General features: G+C 47.9%; 1 protein-coding gene across 2 annotated transcripts in view; it reads right to left on the reverse strand.

Moving 5' to 3' along the window:
- Positions 1-1098: 1098 nt before the first annotated feature.
- Positions 1099-20926, reverse strand: part of Afap1l1 (actin filament associated protein 1 like 1) — a 58348-nt gene continuing 38520 nt past the window's right edge. For both annotated transcript variants that reach the window (XM_036205256.1, XM_036205257.1), the window contains exons 9-19: positions 19903-19989; positions 17461-17554; positions 17090-17242; positions 16215-16426; positions 14253-14398; positions 13576-13648; positions 11783-11894; positions 8502-8666; positions 6050-6228; positions 4008-4136; positions 1099-3088 (exon numbers count right to left, since the gene is read on the reverse strand). In XM_036205256.1, the coding sequence (XP_036061149.1) occupies positions 3065-3088; positions 4008-4136; positions 6050-6228; positions 8502-8666; positions 11783-11894; positions 13576-13648; positions 14253-14398; positions 16215-16426; positions 17090-17242; positions 17461-17554; positions 19903-19989 (1374 nt within the window). In that variant the 3' untranslated portion in view covers positions 1099-3064. The remainder of the gene's footprint in view (positions 3089-4007; positions 4137-6049; positions 6229-8501; positions 8667-11782; positions 11895-13575; positions 13649-14252; positions 14399-16214; positions 16427-17089; positions 17243-17460; positions 17555-19902; positions 19990-20926) is intronic.

Here is a 20926-nt window from a genome sequence, read left to right on the forward strand (position 1 = left end):
GGATTAATGTGACCCTTCCTTAAAAAAAAAAAAAAAAAAAAAAAATAGTGGTTTTGGATGAAGGGAAGTCTGAATGTGAAGAACTAGAGATGGGGATTCAAGCTTAATTACTGAGTAGACCTTAAGGTCAAAATGAGTAGAAATTAATAATAAAAAAAAAAAGTAATGGGACATGTTCCTCCAGCACTCTGAATCCTCACCAAAATATAGCTTACTTCTGCTCTGGCAACTTGGGTCAGACTTTGTCCTCTGCCAGTTCATGAGTCCCATGAGGACAGAGACAGTCTTCTCTATCTTTGATCTCGTCCAAGGCCCGGCTCAGACGTGATGGCCAACACGCCAGCATCGTCCTCCTGGTGCTGAGAATGCAGTTTAGGTGGGCAGGTTATGAACTCTTCAGATAAGAAACTTGAGACTGAGCAGCTGGTGAGCCTGTGGAAGGTTGGCCAGTGAGGATGAATGACAGGAGGACTCTTAACACTTAAGGCTGGAACTGCGGCATGAGAAGGCCTTTTAACAAGCGAGTGCGGGAGCTGGTGTCTGCTTAAGCAGTTTGCTTATAGTTCTTTGAGCTGTACAGCTTAGACCATGTACATATAATATGTACCTGTATGTATATATCAATTCATTCATATACATGTACACACATTTGTGTGCACATGTGTGTTTTGAGACAGTCTGTGTAGTTCAATTCCCAGCACCTACATGGTGGCTCACAACCATCTGTAATGAGATCTGGTGCCCTCTTCTGTATACATAATAAATAAATAAATCTTTTAAAAGAAAGAAAGAAAGAAAGAAGTGTTCTAGAATCACACTGAAGTGCAGAAAAATAAATTAATTTAACTGATCTCACAGAATCTTAGTGTAACGTACAGGAATAATGCTTAGAAAGACAATAAATATGAGCTGGCTATACTATTTTAAAAAATATTTTTATGTTTAGTGTGTGTAGGTGTGTATGAGTGCCAGTGTGTGTGTGTGTGTGTGTGTGTGTGTGTGTGTGTGTGTGTGTGTGTGTGTGTAGGTCAGAGGGCTGCTTATGAGAGTTGGTTCTCTCCATCCTTTCTTATGGGTTCTAAGGATTAAACTCAGGTCCTCAGGCTTGGCAGCAAGCCCCCTTACACCCTCCGAAACATCTTGCTGGATTCTGGCTACATTATTTAAAAGATAAAAGTAAAATGCAGAAAAATTATTACAGAGAAACATTTTCAAGAAGTCAGCAGCTGAAGGTCAAGGCGAGCACTGGGTGTGCCCTCAGGTGACACAGGCTGTTGGTGCCTGACAGGTGGCATGTCCTCCTGTGTGTTAATGATTAATGATGTAGGGCCCTTTCTTCTTTGAGCCCAAGATCCACTTGTGGAAAGGCATTTAACCCTAAAATAACTGCCCAAGAAAGAATGTGACAGATACGACACAGCGGTGGGCTCCATTTAGAAGATACATCTTAACAAGGAGCACTGGCAAATGTGGGCTTTGTCACTGAAGACATGGGTGCAATTTGGAATGAAAACCCTCCCTTTGGATTGGATGCCTTTTGAGAGCCATTACTATTTAAATCATTTTTTTTTCCTTAGCAGAAAAAACAAAGGTTTTTGAGTCAGACCTTTTTCATCTCACTGATTCTAAAATCCACTTCCGACTTGGGCATTTTCAACTTTAAACAATATAGAAGATGCTTCTCATGATTTATCTCATTAAATACCCACCAGGAGTCTTGGGAGGAGAGTACAATCACTTAACCTGTTCTCACAATGAAAGCCAGAGGGCTTGAATGACTTTCCTGAGACAATCCTGCAGTTAGCAGCAGCCAGCCCTGTCTGGATGCAGGACCATGACTCCTAAAGTCCTACCAGTCAGGTGACTTGCCTGCTCCAGTCTCCAGCTGCTTCAAAGACTGGTAAGGTTTCAATGAGGCTGAAGTATGTTAAGTCTTAGGTGGGTAACAGACCAAGACTAGCAAACCATCCGCTGGTGATTCTGAGACACACAGCTTCCCCCTACTCCCCAAGTGCCAGCTACCTCTCAGAGTTGAACAGTTTCATCTTTATTGGAGATGAATATGTTAAAAATCGACCTAAAAGCCCAGTGTTGAGACAGTCATGAATGGCATAGAAAAGAGGTTGCCTAGGACTTGAGGTCCTAGAAAAATATCAAGTGTTTGGAAAAGGCTTAGCACCCTTGTGGCAGAAATGAGCCACCATCCTCTTGGTATTCCTCAATGGTTTCACTTCGTAGCAGATACTGAGACAGGCTTGTGGGTCTCCTTGTACAAGATGAAGACTTCATTAGGCTGAAGACAGTCTTCCAACCACAGCCCCAGGAGCCTCAGTGTCACATTAACTAGGTAAGGACTTGACTGACAGCAAATGACTCCACCCTCCAACAATGCACGCAACAGTGTGTGGGCATTCAAACTTCAGACTTGTGCCACTGTGAGTTTAAAATGGGCCAGCTGATCAACTCTGAATACTCAGCTAGTCTGATTTTAAAATGCACAAACCTGGAAGGTTCTAGTGGCTGTACTTTGCCTGGCTCTAAAACAGATGAAGAATGACTGTGGAATTTGTTTGTTCACAGTAGCCTTTGTTCACTGTGGCGCAGGCAGGGATATATTGATTTTCCAGTCCGTTCCCCTTGCCCGGAGGTTGTAATGCCCAACAGGGTTGCGGGCTGCCTAAGTGTTTCCAGTTGATGGAGTGTCTTCTTTTGTCATGATATTACCAGTGCTTCTTTGCTGTCTTCCTTTGCCTAAGGGCTGTGACTGGGATGCTGAGAAAGGATGGGATGGCTTGTTCACATGCGCTTTCACTGCTTCCGAAGGCAAAGAGACCCAACAAAACCTTTACAGCTGTGCATGGTTCCATCTCCCACCACTCCCTCTTCTCCCCTTTGTAAAGCCGGAAGGATGCTTTCCACGTCTCCCTTCCCACAGCCCTTAAAATCATGCAGACAATCATGGTCTTTAGGGTGCTCCAGTCTTTTCCTGATGTCTTTGTGAAGAAAGCATTTCCTCCTTAGGTGGACAAGCTGATACTCCTTCAGGATGGAATTCTCACTCTTCCTAGGTCTTCTTCATCTCCCATTCCTAAAGCACAGAAAGACAAGAAAAACCATCAGGTGTGGAGGGTTAAGTGGGACCGTAGGTTGGAGCACTCACTGCACTCACTGTATGAGTAGCTCCACTGGCCAGGCCCGAGACCATGGGGCCCTGCTCCCCAGACTCTGTGACCTTTCTCCATTCTCAGCTGAGTAGTCAGGATAGCTTTTTGTTGTGTAGTGGTGGTGACAAGGTTTCACTATGTAGGTAGATCAGCTTGGCCTCAAATTCACTGTGATCCTCCTGCTTCAGCCTCCAAAATGCTGGGATTACATACCTAGCCAGGGTATTTGTAATTTTTTTATTGATTTGTTTACTGTATGTGTATGCATGTTTTACCCATGTATCTGTCTGTGCACCGTGTGTGTCTGGTACCCATGGAGGTCAGAAGAGGGTATCAGATCCCTGGAGTTACAGATGGCTGTAAGCCACTAGGTGGGTGCTGGGAATTGAACCCCAGTCCTCTGGAAGAACAAGTGTTCTTAACCACTGAGCCATCTCTCCAAATCCCAAAATGGCCTTTGAAAAATGCACTTGGCATTAAAAAAAAATCTGCTCAAATCTGCCCAGTCTGTTAAAATCCACAGTTCTTCCAATGGTCTGAAGTCTACAGATGAGGAACTGGCTGTAGCCCGTTGACTCAATCTGGCTTATCTGCTTTCATACAATCTATCAGCCAAGAACATTTTATCACATCTATAAGCCCTTGGAAAAGATACCAAAAGAATAACAGTATTTTGTGACAAGTAAAAGTGATACCGAATTGAAATTTCAGTGCCCTTAAGTAAAGTGTTATTGGGACACAGCGATACTCTTCACGGTTATTGTTGGGCCTGCTCTCCAGTCTCAGTGGCAGAATTGACCCAGGCTGGACAGCCCACAATGTCTGAAAGCTCTCTGGGTTTACCTTGGCCTTCTGTAACACCCTTCCTTGGTTGGAGGTCACAATGGATGGACTCCTCTTCCTCAGCTCAGAAACACAGTTGACAGGGAGAGATTGCTCTGGGGAATTGCTCTGCGGTTTATTTGTAGTTTCCTGTTCATGGCAAACAAAACCCAACCATTAAGTAGGTGAGATACAGTGCTGTCCATTTGTACCCAACCTGCACTTAGAAGGGTAAGTGAGCTTTAAATTAGAAAGCACTAGGCAGCCAGCCTGGTGGTGGTGGTGGAGGTGGTGGTGGTGGTGATGGCGATGTCGATGGTGGCGCACACCTTTAATCCCCAGCTTCCTGAGTTGTCTTCCAGGATAGAGTCCAAAGCTACACAGAGAAATCTTGTCTCAAAAAACCAAAACCAAAACCAAAACCAAAAAAAAAAAAAGCCACTGGACAGGGCAAGGAGCAGAAGATGCTGGGGGCTGGGGGTAAAGACAGTTACAGGTAACATCACAGAGCTCTCTCTATGCACCAGGCAGGCACTGTATGGATGGGCTCTTCCATGAGCCCATGAAGTACAACTCTTTATTAATCACCCCATTTTATAGATGAAATCAGGAAGGTCAAGTTTCTGTGCAAGGTGGCATGGTTGCTTAGTCTGAGAGCCGGATTCAAATCCCACAGCTACACTGTTTCCTTTGGGTAGTGCTGCTAGGACTAAACCCAGAGCTGCGTGTATATGTGCTTAACTTCTCCCTAGTATTGTCTTATTGTCTACACTACCTTCACCTGGTAAATCTTCTAGATAATTGCTTAATATTCAACTCCATAAGTGTGTGTGCTGTCTGTTTTTCAAGACAAGGTTTCTCTGTGTAGCCTTGGCTGTCCTGGAACTCGCTCTGTAGACCAGGCTGGCCTCAAACTCACAGATATCCGCCTGCCTCTGCCTCTTGAGTGCTGGGATTACAGGCGTGCGCCACCACCGAGCGGCTGTAAGGCATTTTCTTAATTAGTGATTTATGGAAGAGGGTCCAGTCCATTGTAGGTGGTGCCATCCCTGAAAGCAAGCTGAGCAAGCCAGTAAGCAGCCCCCTGCCCCCTACGGCCTCTGCATCAGCTCCTGCCTCCAGGTTTCTGTCTTGTTTGAGTTCTTGTCCTGGCTTCCTTCTATGATGACTAGCAAAGTGGAAGTATAAAGCCAAATAAACCCTTTCCTCCCCAACTTGCTTTGTGGTCATGATGTTTCATCACAGCAACAGTGACCCTTAACAGCTAACCCTGCAAGGCATTTAGAAAAGACTTTTTTTTTTCTAGCTCCGGAGGGTAACAAAAGGCTCACAGGTTGGGGGGGGGGCAGGGGGAGTGCTGCTGAGCAGCAGCAGCTGTGAGGAAGGAAGGGGTTCTGGCTGTTTTCCCAGCCCTGTCTCTGTGCATCAGGTTCTCCCTCTGTGAGCTGAAGCTGAGGAGGCCCCTAAAGAGAGGAAGCCTTGGGTGGCTTCAGACCATGGGGTGCAGTCTGCCCACACGGAGTAGCTTGGAACACAGCTCCCAGTGACAGCTCATACTTCCCAGACAAGTCAGTTTGGTTGTCTAAGCAGGGAGGGCACCTAATCAATCAGCAAACACTTGCTAAGTCCTACCATCCAGACTCCGTAAGAGGCTAGGGGTATGATACACAGCCTAACTCCTGCGGGTTGTTTTTGGTGCTGGGGATCTAACCCAATGCCTCATACAAGCCAGGCATGTGCTTTACTATTGCACTGCACCCCTATCCCTCAAGTCTTAATAAAAACACAAAACATTTGGGGCAGGGGACAGTCACTACACAAATAAGGACACACATATGCCTGTGTTCTCTTTCTCTCTGGTGGTTCAGTACTATGCAGACGAAGAATGTACATGAACATTGGTAATTTATAGCAATGCTTCCTGATGGGGTAATCCTGCCCTCCTTGGGACATCTGGCATTTCTGGAGACACTTGACTGTCCTAACTGGGAGTGAGAACAAACCTATGGCAGTGTGTGAGGGGCCCGGAGGTGGCTACCCCATGGAGGAGGCACTGGACTCACCTGGCTCTTGTTCTTCCTGCTCATAGACAAGCCCAGGGCCGGGCCCCCTGCCAGGGACTGTTGCAAGCGCTCCTTCACAGCCACCAGCTTCAGTTCCAGGTCAATCCTCTGCTCTTCCTTGGCACGACACTGTGCTTCTAGAGTGGCCACGGCCTCCTCCAAGGCCTTCAACTTTGCTCCTGAGTCCAGAGACACTGATGAGAAAGTCTGTGGGGCCTTAGGTCCCATCTGTCTCTCCTGGAGGGCCTTTCCAGCAGTGTGGGTGCAGGTAAAAGATAGGTGTTGAGGTGGGTTACCAGCCACACCCTGCGGTGTGGCCCTCATCTACCCAGCCTTCATCTTTAGGAAACAGTACCCTAATATTCCACTGCAAAACCAATGTTGCCCTCTCCTTCCCTATAGTTTGAGTGGTTGGGTCCTGTGTAACTCAGGGGCCTGGCCCATGATGACCTCTCATCTTCTGCTCACAATGATTGGTTTAAGAACTAAAATGGAGTGAATCCTGAGATTTTGGTGGTGGTCACTGGGAAAAGACATCCCTTTTGCTGGAGTGTCCAGAGGACTAGGTAAAGGCTTGTACTGTGCAGCCACTATGTCACCACAGAGGGGAAGAGAATGAAATCATGTGTTTTCCTATACTTCACCACACATATCTGATCTCCCAGTTTTCAGTTTGCATTTTTGTGTGTGATTTTGGTTTCTGTTACTTGTGTACTAGAATCATAGTACAGCACTTTCCACGGACTGGGTTTTCTGGGAGAACCTTGCCACTTATTTAGTTTAAGCTGACAAATCTTCATTAATACTTCTGTCATGCTAAGAAGCTCCATTTGTGTGTGAGGGAGTGGAGGGTGGAGATTGAACCTAAGGGCTTGCATACTAGGAAGAACTCTGCCACAGAGCTACACCCAGAGGCCCCTATTTAAAAAAAAAATCTTAAAACACCCACAAAAAAATAGGGTCTCGGGTAGCCCAGGCTTGCCTCAGACTGACAGTGGAAATGCCTGCCTCTAAAGTGCTGGGATTATGGTGTGTGCTGCCATGCCTGGTTTATGTGGTTCTGGAGATTGAACCTAGGGCTTTGTGAATGCCAGGCAGGCATTATACCAATGAGCCACAGCTCCAGCTCAGTCCAGAATCATCTCCATCCTTGAACTTCCATTAGAAGGTTTTATAGTCATGCTGACTGCATCTGTTCATTGCTGTAGCAGTTGTTTATTGAGTTCTTACTACATACCACTGTCCTAGACCCTTGGGATAGATCAGTGAAAAAAAATAGGCAAACATTTCTACTTATATGAATCTTATATGTATATGTGTAAGACAAATATAAGTAAAAGTAATAAATATAACAACTTATGTATACTGCAAATTAATATAGACAAAAACGTTGGCTAGGATACCCAGTCTGCTCCAAATCATGGTTCTTACTTCTGAAAAGTTCCTGTCCTTTGTTTATTTGTTTGAGTGATTGAGTCCAGGGCCTTACACATGCTAGACAAGTGCTCTACCACTGAGTTACATCCCTAGCCCCACTGAAACCAAACTGCTTTCCCTTGCCATCCTCCTGTGTATTATTCTCTTTCAATTTTTTTTTTTTTTTTGATACAGGGTCTCACTGTGTAACCTTGGCTGTCCTAGAACTTGCTATGTAGACAAAGCTGGCCTCCAATTCATAGAGATCTGTTTGCCTCTGCCACCTGAGTGTTGGGACTAGAGGTGTGCATCACCACACATGGCTCCATGTGTTCATTCTCTGGTTGACCAGAAGGTCCTCATCTTAGGTCCATTGCGATCCACGGATTGGACCACAGATAGGGTTGGGCCACTGAATTCACCTGGACCATTTTGACGTAGTGTTTTGTTCTTAGGGAAGGGCCCATAGGTTCTATGCTCCAAAAGGGCCATGTGTGTTCTAGGCAGGACTTCCTATTCCCCAGAACACGTGGGAGAAACCCAGACAGAAGTGTGGTGAACTCCAGTAGGTAAGAATTCAAAGAAACACAGTGGAAAATGGGGTTAGAGAAGCCCAGAGCAGGCAAGGCCTGTTGAGGTCTCTGGATTTCAGAAGAGGATCCTGGAAAATACCATTGTTCATCACACCTAGCCCTGGGCCACTGTCTTACATCTAAGTGAATGAATGCGGGGCCCAAATAGTCTTACTTCCGAGACGCCAAAGCATGCTTCTGCTCTCCACTGCTGTAGGCAGGTCATCTCTTACCACAGTGAGGTCCACAGTACTGGGTGCTTGCTCTCCATGCGCTATCTGGAAGCACTTACTAAACTGCCAGCCCTTTCTTTAATCACAATGAATGATACAGAGGAGGAGAAGGGGGCAAAGCCTACCTCTTCTGGGTGGGAAACTAGGAAATCTGTGTAAGAGGCCACCCCTTATTGTGCCAGGAGAGCTCTCAGGCTGGGACACCCATGTGCACGCACGTAGGGTAGGTACCTGGGTTGTTACGGATGGCTTCCTTCAGCTCCTTCTTCTCCTGTCGCAAAGCCATGAGTTCCGTCCGAATCAGCTCCTTCTCTTTCTCCAGCCTCTCTTTTTCTACCAGGTACCTGCGGGCATCCTCCTCAGCCCGGTTCTTGCCATATTTGTATTGATTGGCACCTACAGAGATACAGGACAGCAGGAGGTCCTCAGGTCTGACCTCTGGTGAGAGACACGTGGGGTGTTAGCGTGCCTCTTACCTCAACTTCACCTGCAACACAGGGATGTTTAGGCTCACTCATTTAAGTGTATTTGGCGTGAATCTGCCGAGGAATAGAAGGAACAGGGAGGCTGCACAGCACAGGAACTCGGACCCAGGCGGATCAGGGTTTGCGTTCCTTCCTTACTGGGTGTGTGATGTCACACCAAACGACTGGTGTGCTTTTGTGCCTTTCCCCAAAGCCTCAGTGCCCTTATGCACAAATAAAGACACTGCTAACAGCTTCCAGCATGCAGTGAGGTTTAAATGCGATAATCAAGGAAAAGTACTTAATATAGTACCTGGCAAATGATGAGTGCTTAGTAAATGTTAGGAAATAATGATAATAGTATCCTATAATCAAGCAAAATTTGTGATGTATATATAACCCATTTTGCTTTGTAGAGAATGTGCTTTGAATAAGTCAAGTCTCGGGTATTTATGATAAAAGAAGATATCGACATATAACTCAGATCAGACCCAGGCTAGTGTCAGGCCCTGCTAATTGTATTGCTGGGGAAGGGTAGGAAGAGAGAAAGCCCCAAGAGCGTACTGTAGGTCCAACACAATGGCACACAGCAAGTACCCAGAACCATGTTGCTCACTCAGTGTATGCTACACTCAGCCACTTGCTTGAATTCCCATTTAATCGTCCTGTTTTATTATTCATTATGCAACTTATTTGGTTCTACTTACTATTAGCTGTTTGTTTATTACTCTGTTTTACTGCCAAGGAAACCAGGCATCGAAAGGTTAGGTCCCACTGTTTATGGCTCTAGAGACAAGTTGAACATGTGTCTGTCTTACTCTAGGTGATAAGGTCACAAGCACAGAATCTTTGCATGTGGCATCAGCAGCCTCAGAAGAGAGCAAGCTAGCCATCTGTGCAACAGGGAATGCCCAGACACCATGCCTGCTGACTTGGACTCTGGCTTCCAAAGCTAGGAGAAACAAGCTGTTGTTTTTAAAAAGGTCATCTAGCTTACGACATTTTGTTACAGCAGACTGAGGACCAGAGCAGCTTTCCTCCTGTGTGCCTCAGGATGTTACTGGACTACATTCCATGTGGCTTCTAGTCTCTCCAGGAAACCTGTGACTTACAGGCCCCTGGGATGGGGATGGGGAGGCCAATGGGCCTCGGCCGGACCAGTCCCATTTTCACAGCTCTTACAATCTGGGCTCTTGTGAAAGATTTGATTTAAAGAAACAGGTCTAGGTTTTTTACTTTTTGTTGTTGTTGTTGATATTTTGTGATATGTTGACTTCAATTTTCTACTTTGCTTATCCATTGATTTTATCTACCTACCTACCTACCTACCTACCTATCTATCTATCTATCTATCTATCTATCTATTCATCCACTCATTCACTCATTCATTCAATTCAAGATAAAGTCTCATTGTGGAGCTCTGGCTGTCCTGGAACTCACTATGCAGACCAGGTTGATCTCAAACTCACAGAGATCTGCCTGCTTCTGCCTCTGGAGTGCTGGGATTCAAGGTGTGAGCCACTGTGCCCAGTGAATTTATATTTTCATGACAGGGTCTCACTGTGCAGCACTGGCTGGCCTTTTTATTTATGCAGACAAGGCTGGCCTGCGGCTTGTAGTGATTCTCCTGTCTTTGTCTCCTGAGCGCTGGGAGTGCAGCGTGTCAATTACGAAGAACAGTTTCCATTTTCAAACAGGCCTTTTCAAAGCCCCGTGTTTCCAGTGCCTAAGCATGAAGCATCACAAGAACACTGCATCCCTCTCTCATTCTGAGGGAACCAGACAGGAGAAAGGACTTGTTCAAAGTTACATAGCAGTGTCACAGTCAAGTAAGAATGAAGACAGATCTCCTGAGTCTCAGCAGCAATGATTTATACTAACGCAATGGAGGGAGAGGACAGAAAAGTTTGTTGTTTTTGTTTTTCTTTCCCCGAGACAAGGTTTCTCTATGTAACAGTCCTGGCTGTCCTGGACCTCACTCTGTAGCCTAGGCTGGCCTCGAACTCACAGAGATCCACCTGCCTCTGCCTCCCGGGTGCTGGGATTAAAGGTGTGCACCACCACTGCTCAGCCAGAATTTGTTTTTTCCTTTTTAAAGATGTCTTCAAAAAGCAAAGACTAGACTGTCCAGGTGCAGGGAAAGACACCTTAAGAAGCAGCACGTTGTCCTGTAGGAAGCTGGCTTGCTCTCGATGGCCTCAATGGAGAGCACAGATGGGAGATAGAAGTGAACGGTGGATCTTGTGGCACCCCTGCTCAGGGACTGCGGAGGGATTGGTTATTTGCTTACTACCCTAGATCAGAGATCACAAACTCTGGTCCTTTGGAGAAGACAGGCTTAGAGATGAGCTCTCTATATACACACATGCGCGCGCGCGCACATACCCCCCCCCCCACTTACCTGTATATGCTAATATACCTTTAAACACTCAACTATTTTACAGATAATACACATGCAGTATAGAAACATTTAAATTAGCAGCTAATATTAAGAATTCACTTGATGGGTGGTGGTGACACATGCCTTTAATCCCACCACCCAGGAGGCAGAGGCAGGTGGATCTCTGAGTTCAAGGCTAACCTGGTCTACAGCGTGAGATCCAGAGCAGCCAGGGCTACACAGGGAAACCCTGTCTCAAAAATAAAAAAGAATTCACATGAACTTTCACTTTTGGCCTTTTGAGCAATCAGTAAAAGCTGAGTGAGGTCTCCTGGGTAAGCCAAGTAGGGTCTACCCCTGGAGTTAGGACCTAAGCACTCTGGTCTCTCTGCAAAGCTCCCTCCACTATTCACCTCTCCCTTACCACCCTTGTGTTGTTACTTTCTTCTTGTTTCTCTTGCTGTGCTGGGGACTGCGACCTTAGGTCTCACCATACCCGGCAGGTGCTCCCACACTGCCCAGCCCCCACTACTTTCCTTAGGGTAGAGTATTTCCTGATGGACTGCTTCTTCTCATTTTACTACCTTACCCCCGGGAGAATCTTGTATTGAGAGCCCCGCCATGTTCTACTCTACCTCCCTTGAGCAGGAAGGGACCACGTGACTCACTGGAGGCGTGGCGCTTGACTTTGACCTGTGGGTCCACACGATGGGACTTCTCACTGCAGGAGGAGGCGTGACGCTTCACCTGAGCCCCGGTGGGACGCTGGGGCTCCTCATCCTGGGCAAGGGGGATAGAGGCAGAAGGTTATAACGCAGGCAGGGTTCAACCCATTCAGACAGGGAGCTTCTGACAAGCACTTTTGAGATCTTGGCCTTACATATACAGACTTGTGCAGCACTCTGCGGTTTACAGACTACCTTCGCTAGCAGTATATTCGAACCTCATATCTCTCTGTGGGAGTACTCTCTGAGAGGACAAATGAGGGGCTCAGGAAACTGGGTGACTGTCTTTATTACAGGCACTTCGTCCTCCTATCATTTGAAAGCATTCTTCTGTTTTCTGAGTTGCTAACACAGTCTTCCCTCAGAAGAGGAGGAAAGGAGGGATGCAATGGCATGGAAGGGAGGTGCCAATGACAGATGGAAGTGACACAATGTGAACTGGCTGCATATCCGTGCTTTAAGGGTATTTCCCGGGGCTGGAGAGATGGCTCCGAGGTTAAGAGCACTAGCTGCTCTCCCAAAGGTCCTGAGTTCAAGTCCCAGCCACCACATGGCGGCTCACAACCATCTATAATGGGATCTGAAGCTTTCTCTGGCATGCACGCAGACAGAGCTCTCATACCTAAAAAGACATAAATAAGTACAAATAAAAACTCTATCCTGGGGCTGGAGAGATGGCTCAGAGGTTAAGAGCACGGACTGCTCTTCCAGAGGTCCTGAGTTCAATTCCCAGCAACCACGTGGTGGTTCACAACCATCTATAATGGGATTTGGTGCCCTCTTCTGGCCTGCAGGCATACATGCAGACAGAACACTGTATACATAATAAATAAATAGATCTTTAAAAAGAACAACAACAAAAAACTTCATCCCATCTTCCCCTTAAAAAAAAAAAAAAAAAGAGTGTTTCCCATGCTCCAAGTCCAGTCAAGGTCTTAGAGGTCTAGTGTGATACACTACCATCATTTAACCATCATACTAGGAGCGGCACTATTATCTCTCTGGACAGAACGTCCCACTGCCTGGGCACTGTGCTAATATCTTTCTTTTTAACATGAATCATTTCATTTTGTTCTCCAAAACACTCCTGAGAAGAGAAGGACCCACACACCCACATGGAGGTTGGAAGTGGGAAGCAGGGGGTTCTGAAAAGCTGAGGTCCTTCTAACTCTAGCCTTCCTATCTGAAATGCCAGTTTTTGTTTGTTCGTTTGTTTGTTTTTTGATACAGGGTCTCCCTATGTAGCTCTGGCTGTCCTGGAACTCACTCTGTAGACCAGGCTGGCCTCAAACTCAGAGATTCACCTGCCTCTGCCTCTCAAGTGCTGGGATTAAAGGTGTGCGCCACCACTGCCCAGCTATATCTGAAGTGCTAAGCCGCTCAGCGGCTAGTGTCTCTGCAACTGAGCAAAACCTTCAAGGTGCATTCAAGAAAGACCTTGGCAACAAAAGGGGCAGGCTGGGGATGTTTCTAGAAAAGGGGGATCATGGAAGTGAGAACTCAAAGTATTGTCTAGTCCAGGCAGGGTCCTGGCTCACAGACGTGCCGTGCCCTCAGTGGCTTTACTCCCTCTCCTCTAGATGCAAGGCCACCTGCTCGTATCTGGTTGCAATGGGCCTGGCTTCTGGTTCTTCCCCAGGAGAAGGCACAGGGCATGCTGCCGAGAGCAGACAGGTTTAGTGAAGAAATGGACGACAGCCTTCGGCGTGTTACTAAGCAGTGTGAAAAGACCGTACCTGCACCTTTTCATAAGGAACCTCATCGTAGACACGGGGCTCAGGCCACTGATCCTGGCAGGATCGTGCATACCTAGAACATGAAAGGTACAATGATGCTGGTGACACCTTGTGCCTTACGCTGCCTTCCCGTCTTCGCTCACTGGATGCTGGCAGCAGTTTTTGTGTTTTAATTTTTACTCGTTTTTTTTTTATGTGCACTGGTGCCCACACATATGTCTGTGAGGGTGTCAGATCCCCTAGAACTGGAGTTACAGACAGGTGTGAGCTGCCATGTGGGTGCTGGGAACTGAACCCAGCTCCCCTGGCAGGACAGTCTGTGCTCTTACCACTGAGCCATCTCCAGCCCCTGGCCACAGTTTTTAATGTATATAGAAAGGTCATGTGCTTGAGAGGGCTGCATAGGCTCGTGTGAGTATCACAGCTTCGACAACAGGTGGCTCATAACATCGCCCTTTGTAAGTCAGAAGACAGGTTTCAGGATGGCAAGCAGCCGCTCATGCTTCCCCACACTGGTGAAGAGCATGCCATCCTTCCCAAGGAAGAAGTCTTCCTGAGCTTGCCTCTCCCCTCCACCCAGTGCTTAGACTGCATGCAGAGCCTGGAAATGGAGGTAGGATTCACCCCCTCACCCCACTCCCATCCCCGGCGGCAGTGGGCCACGGAACTACCCTTACAGGAAGGAGTTGCGCCCAGCACTGACAATGCTGGTTAGGGTCTCCACGTCCACGTAGTCATAGTGCAGGGCCTCTGGGGTGACTTTGGAGCCCATTTCCACCAGCAGCAGCCCAAGCCAGCGGCCCATGTCTTCTGAACAGCTTGCCTGGGGAGAAGAGGCACAGTGGAGTTCACTTTCGCCCCGTGAAGCCTTCTGGCTGCTTGCTCACGTCAGAGAAACCCAAAAATGTTTATAAGTACTAAGTACTTAGTGATGGAAGAAGAATTAGACTAGACACACATACAGAAACCTGAGGCTCCTGAATTCTCTCCAGTATCTGCTCAAAAAAACTACTTCCTCTAGGGGGTCCTCCTTGATTACTTCTGCAAGATGGCACACCCCTACTCTCCACCCTCTGGTCTTTTACATCTGACTATTTGGGTAAAAACAACATTTAGGTGTTCTCAAAACTTCTTCCTTCCCTCTCTTTCTTCCATGCTGGGGATCAAACCCGGGGTGCCTTGTGTATTCAAGGCCTGGCTTTACTAGTGAGCCACATCCCCAGCCTGAAAACATACATTGTTTTTAAGTTATTTTTATGTTAAGTGTATGACTGATTGTTTTGTCTGTGTGCTGCATTAATGCCTGGTGTCTGCAGAAGCCAGAAGAGGGCATCTAATCCCCTGGAACTCGAGTTAAAGATGGTTGTGAGTCCCTTTGTGTGTGCTAGGAATCACGACAGGCTTCTCCACCAACTCAGCAAATGCTTTTAACTGCTGACCCATCTCTCCAAGCCTCCATACTTATAATTAATTCTCTAAATAGGAAATTGCTCATATAACTCAAATTTTTCTTAAACTGTAATTCCCAAAGCATTATAGTACCACTTATAGGAAAATTCCCCAGAACAAACTGCTGGCTAGTTAAACATATCCCTAATTCTGATTTAAAGAACATTACCACAAAATCAGTTAGCTAGTAGTGGCAAACTTAAATTTTAAAGGGGGGGGGGAAGAACCTTGGAAAACTCTGTGTACATTAAGGAAAATAAGAGGTTCAACAGGAAGATGCAGAGATAATAGTTGAAACTGAAAAAACAGAGGCAGATGGAGAGGTTCCCAGCACTTTGGAGCCTTGAAAAAAAGCACATAGCTGCCCTGGCCTCTGTTTGTCTATAACATGGGGAGGTGGACATTTGAACTTTCCTCCTGTGTCAACATTCTGAGTTCTAAACATCCAAAGGGCTGTCGCACGGAGGGTTGTCTGTATGTATGCTCTGGACAATCTCCGGGAGGAGGGCGGTGCCCACAGGTAGGAAGGGCAAGGAGCAGACGCCACTCACGTATTGTTCAACATGAGCTTGCTGAGCTCAGTGTGTGCTGGACACTGTGCAGGGATCTAGAAAAGTAAATATCGTACAAAAATATGACCGTGTCCCTGCCAGTAGGGAGCTGGAAGGATTTTCACTCAGTGTGGGGAAACTCTTTGTAGAGCCTGGAGTTGCTCAGTGGGAGGGATTGGCACCCTGAAGGGCAGTGGTTTTCTGAGGTCCATGGTTCCTGCTGGGAAGGTCTGAGAGAGAACTCCAGAATCAGATCCCAGTCAGACCACAGGAGATGTCTGTTGGACCTGGAACTTCAAGGTCAGGGCAAATAAGCAAACCTGGGCTGTAGAATTAGGACTGCCAGAATTAGGGTATAAAAACACAGAGTGCTCTGTTAGGTTTGAACTTCAGATAAACAACAAATAACTTCAGTGCAGGTGTGTCTCCGAACTGTCCGGGATACTTCCATATTAAAAACACGAGTCCTTGTTTATTTGGAATTCCAGCAGACCTGGTGTCCCCTGTGTTACCTAACAAGCACGCTGGGTTCTTCCTCCAAAGTTCCTATGGTAGACTAGCAACTAGACCAACCCCCCCCCCCCCCCCCCTTACAGCCCTTCCCCCTACCCCCTGGCTACCTGGACTCTCTCCTCTCACCTCCAGGATGGCCACCTCCTGCCGATTGCGCAGGATCCTGAAGGCAAACGGGTGCCTGGGTCCGAAGCCTGGGGCTACCTCACAGCCCCCGAGGGCAATGGCGTTCACGTGGGTGTGCAGGTCTGTGCGGTCTTTGTGGAAATAGAGAGTGTTGCACTTGAGACGGCACCACCGTTCCTTCCAGCCTTGGTTTACCAGCACGTTTAGGTAGCCTGGGACAAAGAGGCAGCGGGATGACCTCTTTAGAGCTCCTCGGGCAACCCACACAAGCCTTGGGATCTAGCGGGCAGGAAGGCCTGGCACCTCGGGCATCGTCTTCTTTGAGTCTCGGTTGCCCCAACTGTGAGTGCTCATTGACGATGCCATTCACGCATCCCTTTACAGCCCCAGGACCACACCAAGCGGGAGGGAAATGACCGACAATACTACAGAGGATGTACAAAAGCTACACCTGCCCCTTCCATTCCCCACTAACGAAGCTGAATTTGTTACTGAAAGACGGAAAATGAAGGCTGATGCTGGCACCTAGCGGCCGCCTGGAGAAACGCCACCGTCGAGCCACAGTAAGGATTTCTAAACCTAAGCAGATGCTGGCTGTGCAACTGACCACAGATGGTGTGAGAATCTCCTCTGAGCATTTTAGGTTTTATTTATTTTTTTTATTTTATAGATATGATGGTCAGTGGATTTTCCTTTCTCCAGGCAATCTTTCACCCATGGGAGTGAAGGGATGCATGCCATGGACATTGACAGAGTGGAGTCTAGCCATCCAGAGGAGACGGCCAGTGGCTGAGGCACTGACAGTGTCCTGGAATCAGCTCCAGGAGCCCAGGTTCAAGGGCCTGCACTGCCTTCTTCTCTGAGTCAAGACTTACCACAGCATGGAACCTCATTCTCACTGGAAAATGTCTGCAGGTCCTCGGCCAGCGCCTTCTTCTTGGAGAAACTGATGATGCGCGTGATCTTTCGGCCCGCAGCCCTGCTCATGGAGCCCTTTAGCTCAGCGAGGCTATTCTTCTTCCCTTTGCCTGGTGGCATAGGAGTGGGTCACAGGGGATGGGGAAGGAGGCCACGGTCCCACTTTTACCCATCTCTGGCCTTCCCAGCAGCCCTTGCAACCTGCACACAGGGACTAGCCTATAATTGCAGATATGAAAGGCCCAGTGGCCTTACTCAGGTCCCCAGGCTCTACCACCGTGTGCCTGTGGCAAAGTCCCTCCCATCTTTGACCAGTGGAAGCTCCTACCATGTTCACAGGCTTCTCGGCGGCCGAGGGTGGAGCTGCTGTCATTCACGCCCAGGCTGTCGGAGTCCGAATTCTGTTTCTCTTGGGACAATCTCTGGGGAAGGACATAGACAGACTCATGTCAGTGGGACTCTCAGAAGGACTCCCTTATTCACCCAGTCTTCTTCCAGTTCTCCAAGCAACAGCTTTCAGGTACCTGGTACCACACCAATATTATCGGGAAGGTGGCAGTGACTGACACATGGTCACGTCTTCAGGTTCCACTCTCCTGGGAAAGTGGGGCCACTAATTATAAGGCGTCGACAGCAATGTCCTGGAATATGCACTGTATGGCAAGTGACAGGGAGCAGGGCAAGCATTTAAGGAGGGCGTGAATGTAATCCAATAGCACTGTAGGGATGGACAAGACGGGGCGACCCTGGATGCTAAAGAGCCCCTGGGCAAGCTGATCAATATGAAGTTCCAGATAGGGCTGAACCAAGGTGACAGCGTACAGGCAAAGGGGTGAGCTAAAAGATGTTTTCAAAGGAGTCATGATAAGACCGGATGAGCAGTAGACATCCACTACAATTCTACCTTGAATGAGAGGATGAAGGAACTCACATTCACACTCACACACACACACACACACACACTCACACTCACACTCACACACACACCCTTTGTTGCCCGTCTATTGTTTTTACTAATTATACCAACTGTGAAACAATCATACCTTCATTGATTCATTAATAAATTCATACTCTCCAAAGGAGGCAGAGCCGAAATTATGGAAGAAATTATAGTGCTGCTTGCTATTCCTTATTAGCTGTGGGGATGGGGAGGCACCTATCAGGAAGGGGATGAGCGACCTAAACATTTGAAGAATCTTGTCTGTAGGTTTTGAAACTGAAGTTATAGCCCTGCTTGTTCTGCAGCAGTGTGTATATAGCAACTTTTCCATCAAGATGGGAAACAAACACAGGAAGGCTGTGAGCACTTGGTAACAAATTCAGCGATGCTATTTCAATCTCATGATCCCATGGAAAGAGACCCCACCAACACAACATCCCAGCTCTCTTCCACCCCAAAGACCATCATACGTACATCAGCTCTGCTCTCTCTGTACACTCAACCATGGCAAAGAACTCCACGGCACAGCCTGCCCTCCAGCTGCTCTGTCGAGCCTTTGAACTAACTGCACCAAAGGCTGTACCATAGTGTGCATCCGCACATTCACACCCTTCTTCCAGGGCTGCTTTCCTATGGCCTTACTACTGGAAAAAGCTAAGTGTGGGCAGGGCTGGGCCATACACAGGCATGTTCCTGAATACTCCAGCCATCCCAAGCTCCCAGTTCCATTTCCCTGTCCCTGTCCGGGGGTAGCCTCTAACAGTTCCCCATCTCTAGACCATGCCACACAGGCCACTTTCAGTCCCACATTTTCCCTGTTCTACTGCCCATTCCTGGTGCTGCTCAGAGCACCTTTTTATCCTTTTTTGACCTTTTCATCCCTGTCTGAAGCATCACTTCCTTAGGAATACTCCTGAAGCTCTGAGACAGGAGCATGCCTCCCTGACACTCATCAGAAACCTGGCACCGTCTCTTTTAGCTTGTACCCAGAGCAGCAGTTATAATAATACAGTCTGATTGTTTTGACTCATGCCTGCCTGACCATCGGGCTGCAGGCGCAGTGGGGTCAGGGGTCATACTGGTTTCTGCATAGGGCCTGGTACGGGTGGAGCCTCTCTACAGGATTGGCCCAGTGGTTGTTCAGGGTGCTCTATTGCAGTAGCAGAGTCCTGAGTGGGCTTCAAGCCAGCCCGTGTGGGCTTAAACGCTGGCTCTGTTCCTGATTTACTATTGGACTTGGTTGCAGCTTTTGCTTCTGAAAATCTGTCTCCAACACAAGCGTTCCAGGAGTGGGGCTTGTGAGAAGGGACTGGATCCTAAGGGCTCTCCTCCATCAGTGGATTTACTCATGGTTGTTATATCGAACTATCCAAAACTGATGGGAGGCAGTGGGGCTTGTTAGGCCAGAAGTCACTGGAGGGCATGTCCTGAGAAAACAGACACTTAGTCCCTTCCTGCCTCCTGTTTGCTTTTTGTCTGTTATGAGGTGAATCGCGCTGCCCTGCCTACGTTTCCTCCATATTCCCATTACTGCGATCCAGCACCCTGACAGTGCTCAGCCTCACCCGAGGCCTGCAGTACATGGCCAGCTGACTGGGGGCCGAACCGAAACAAATCTTTTCTCCTTTGGCTGTGTGTGGCAGGGTTGTCGCAGACACCAAACTGACCACCAAGCAAGCACTCGACACTTTGCGGCTTAGCTTATATGATGCCATGGGGGGCGGGGGAGTGTGGATGTGTGTGTCTTCACCACCAGGCTGTGAGTCTGTCTGTGGCCTGGGCTTAGTGCCTATTACCTTACCCAGAGGAGACAACTGGAAACAGACATACCTTGTCCTGGTCCAGCTTACACAGAAAGACCGGGGATCTGGGGGCCTCCAAGCCCTCAGCACCAAGCCGGCTGACCTCTCGGATAACCTGTGAAGAGAACATAGGGCTGGGAATAGATGCCCAGGAAAGCTTTGGGGACAGAGTATTTGCTGGTTTTTGTGGGATCAAGACAGTTGTGAAGATGGATTAAGGCCACCAGGAGGCAGAGTAAGGCTGAAATAGCCATCTGCACAAACACGGACGTGTCAGAGCCTGTCTGGAAGGGCTTTCTACACACATCCACACTATACGGACACTGCTCTCTGCTGTTCAAGGAGAGTGAGGCCACAGATAAGGGAGATGTGACTCTTGAAGGGTCACAGTGGTGAGGGAGCCCGTCCGTGCATGTACGTGACAGCTGGGCCTTTTATCACAGCTGGCAGGTGGTTAGCGTCATCACCTGGATGTCAGTGACATCCTTTCATTTACTCAGGCAGGTGATAACATTTAAAAAGTCACCATCTATGCCAGGCGTGGTGGCACACGCCTTTAATTCCGGCACTCAGGCAGAGGCAGGTGGATCTTTATGAGTTCAAGGCCAGCCTGGCCTATAGAATGAGTGCCAGGATAGCCAGGGCTAAGGCACCATTTGATGCTCACCTAGACAGCATTTATCCCCACAGCAGTCTGTGATCCTCAAGTTACAGGTGAGGACGATGTGATTCAGGGAGGTAAAGGCTCTGGTAGGAGGCAGCAGAGTCAGACCCCAAAAGAGGCGCATGGCTGCCTACTACATAAGCCTTGGACTAGGCTACAGAGGACCAGAATGGCCAGGCAGATCCCTTTGAACTCTGGGTCCAAGACTCCTATTTCTGACTCAAATGGAGCCTGAAGCTTGAGGCTCCTGAAGGCAAGTTCTCTCCCTTCCTTCCCTTCTGGACACAAAGGTAGGGATGAGAATACCAAACATTCCAGGGAGATCTGGTTATCACCAGAAGGAAGGGAGAAAGGAGCTTGGTTTCATTGTTCTGACAGGAAGGTAGGA

The sequence above is a fragment of the Onychomys torridus genome, chromosome 13, assembly GCF_903995425.1.
Source record: "Onychomys torridus chromosome 13, mOncTor1.1, whole genome shotgun sequence".
Classification (NCBI taxonomy): Eukaryota; Metazoa; Chordata; class Mammalia; order Rodentia; family Cricetidae; genus Onychomys; species Onychomys torridus.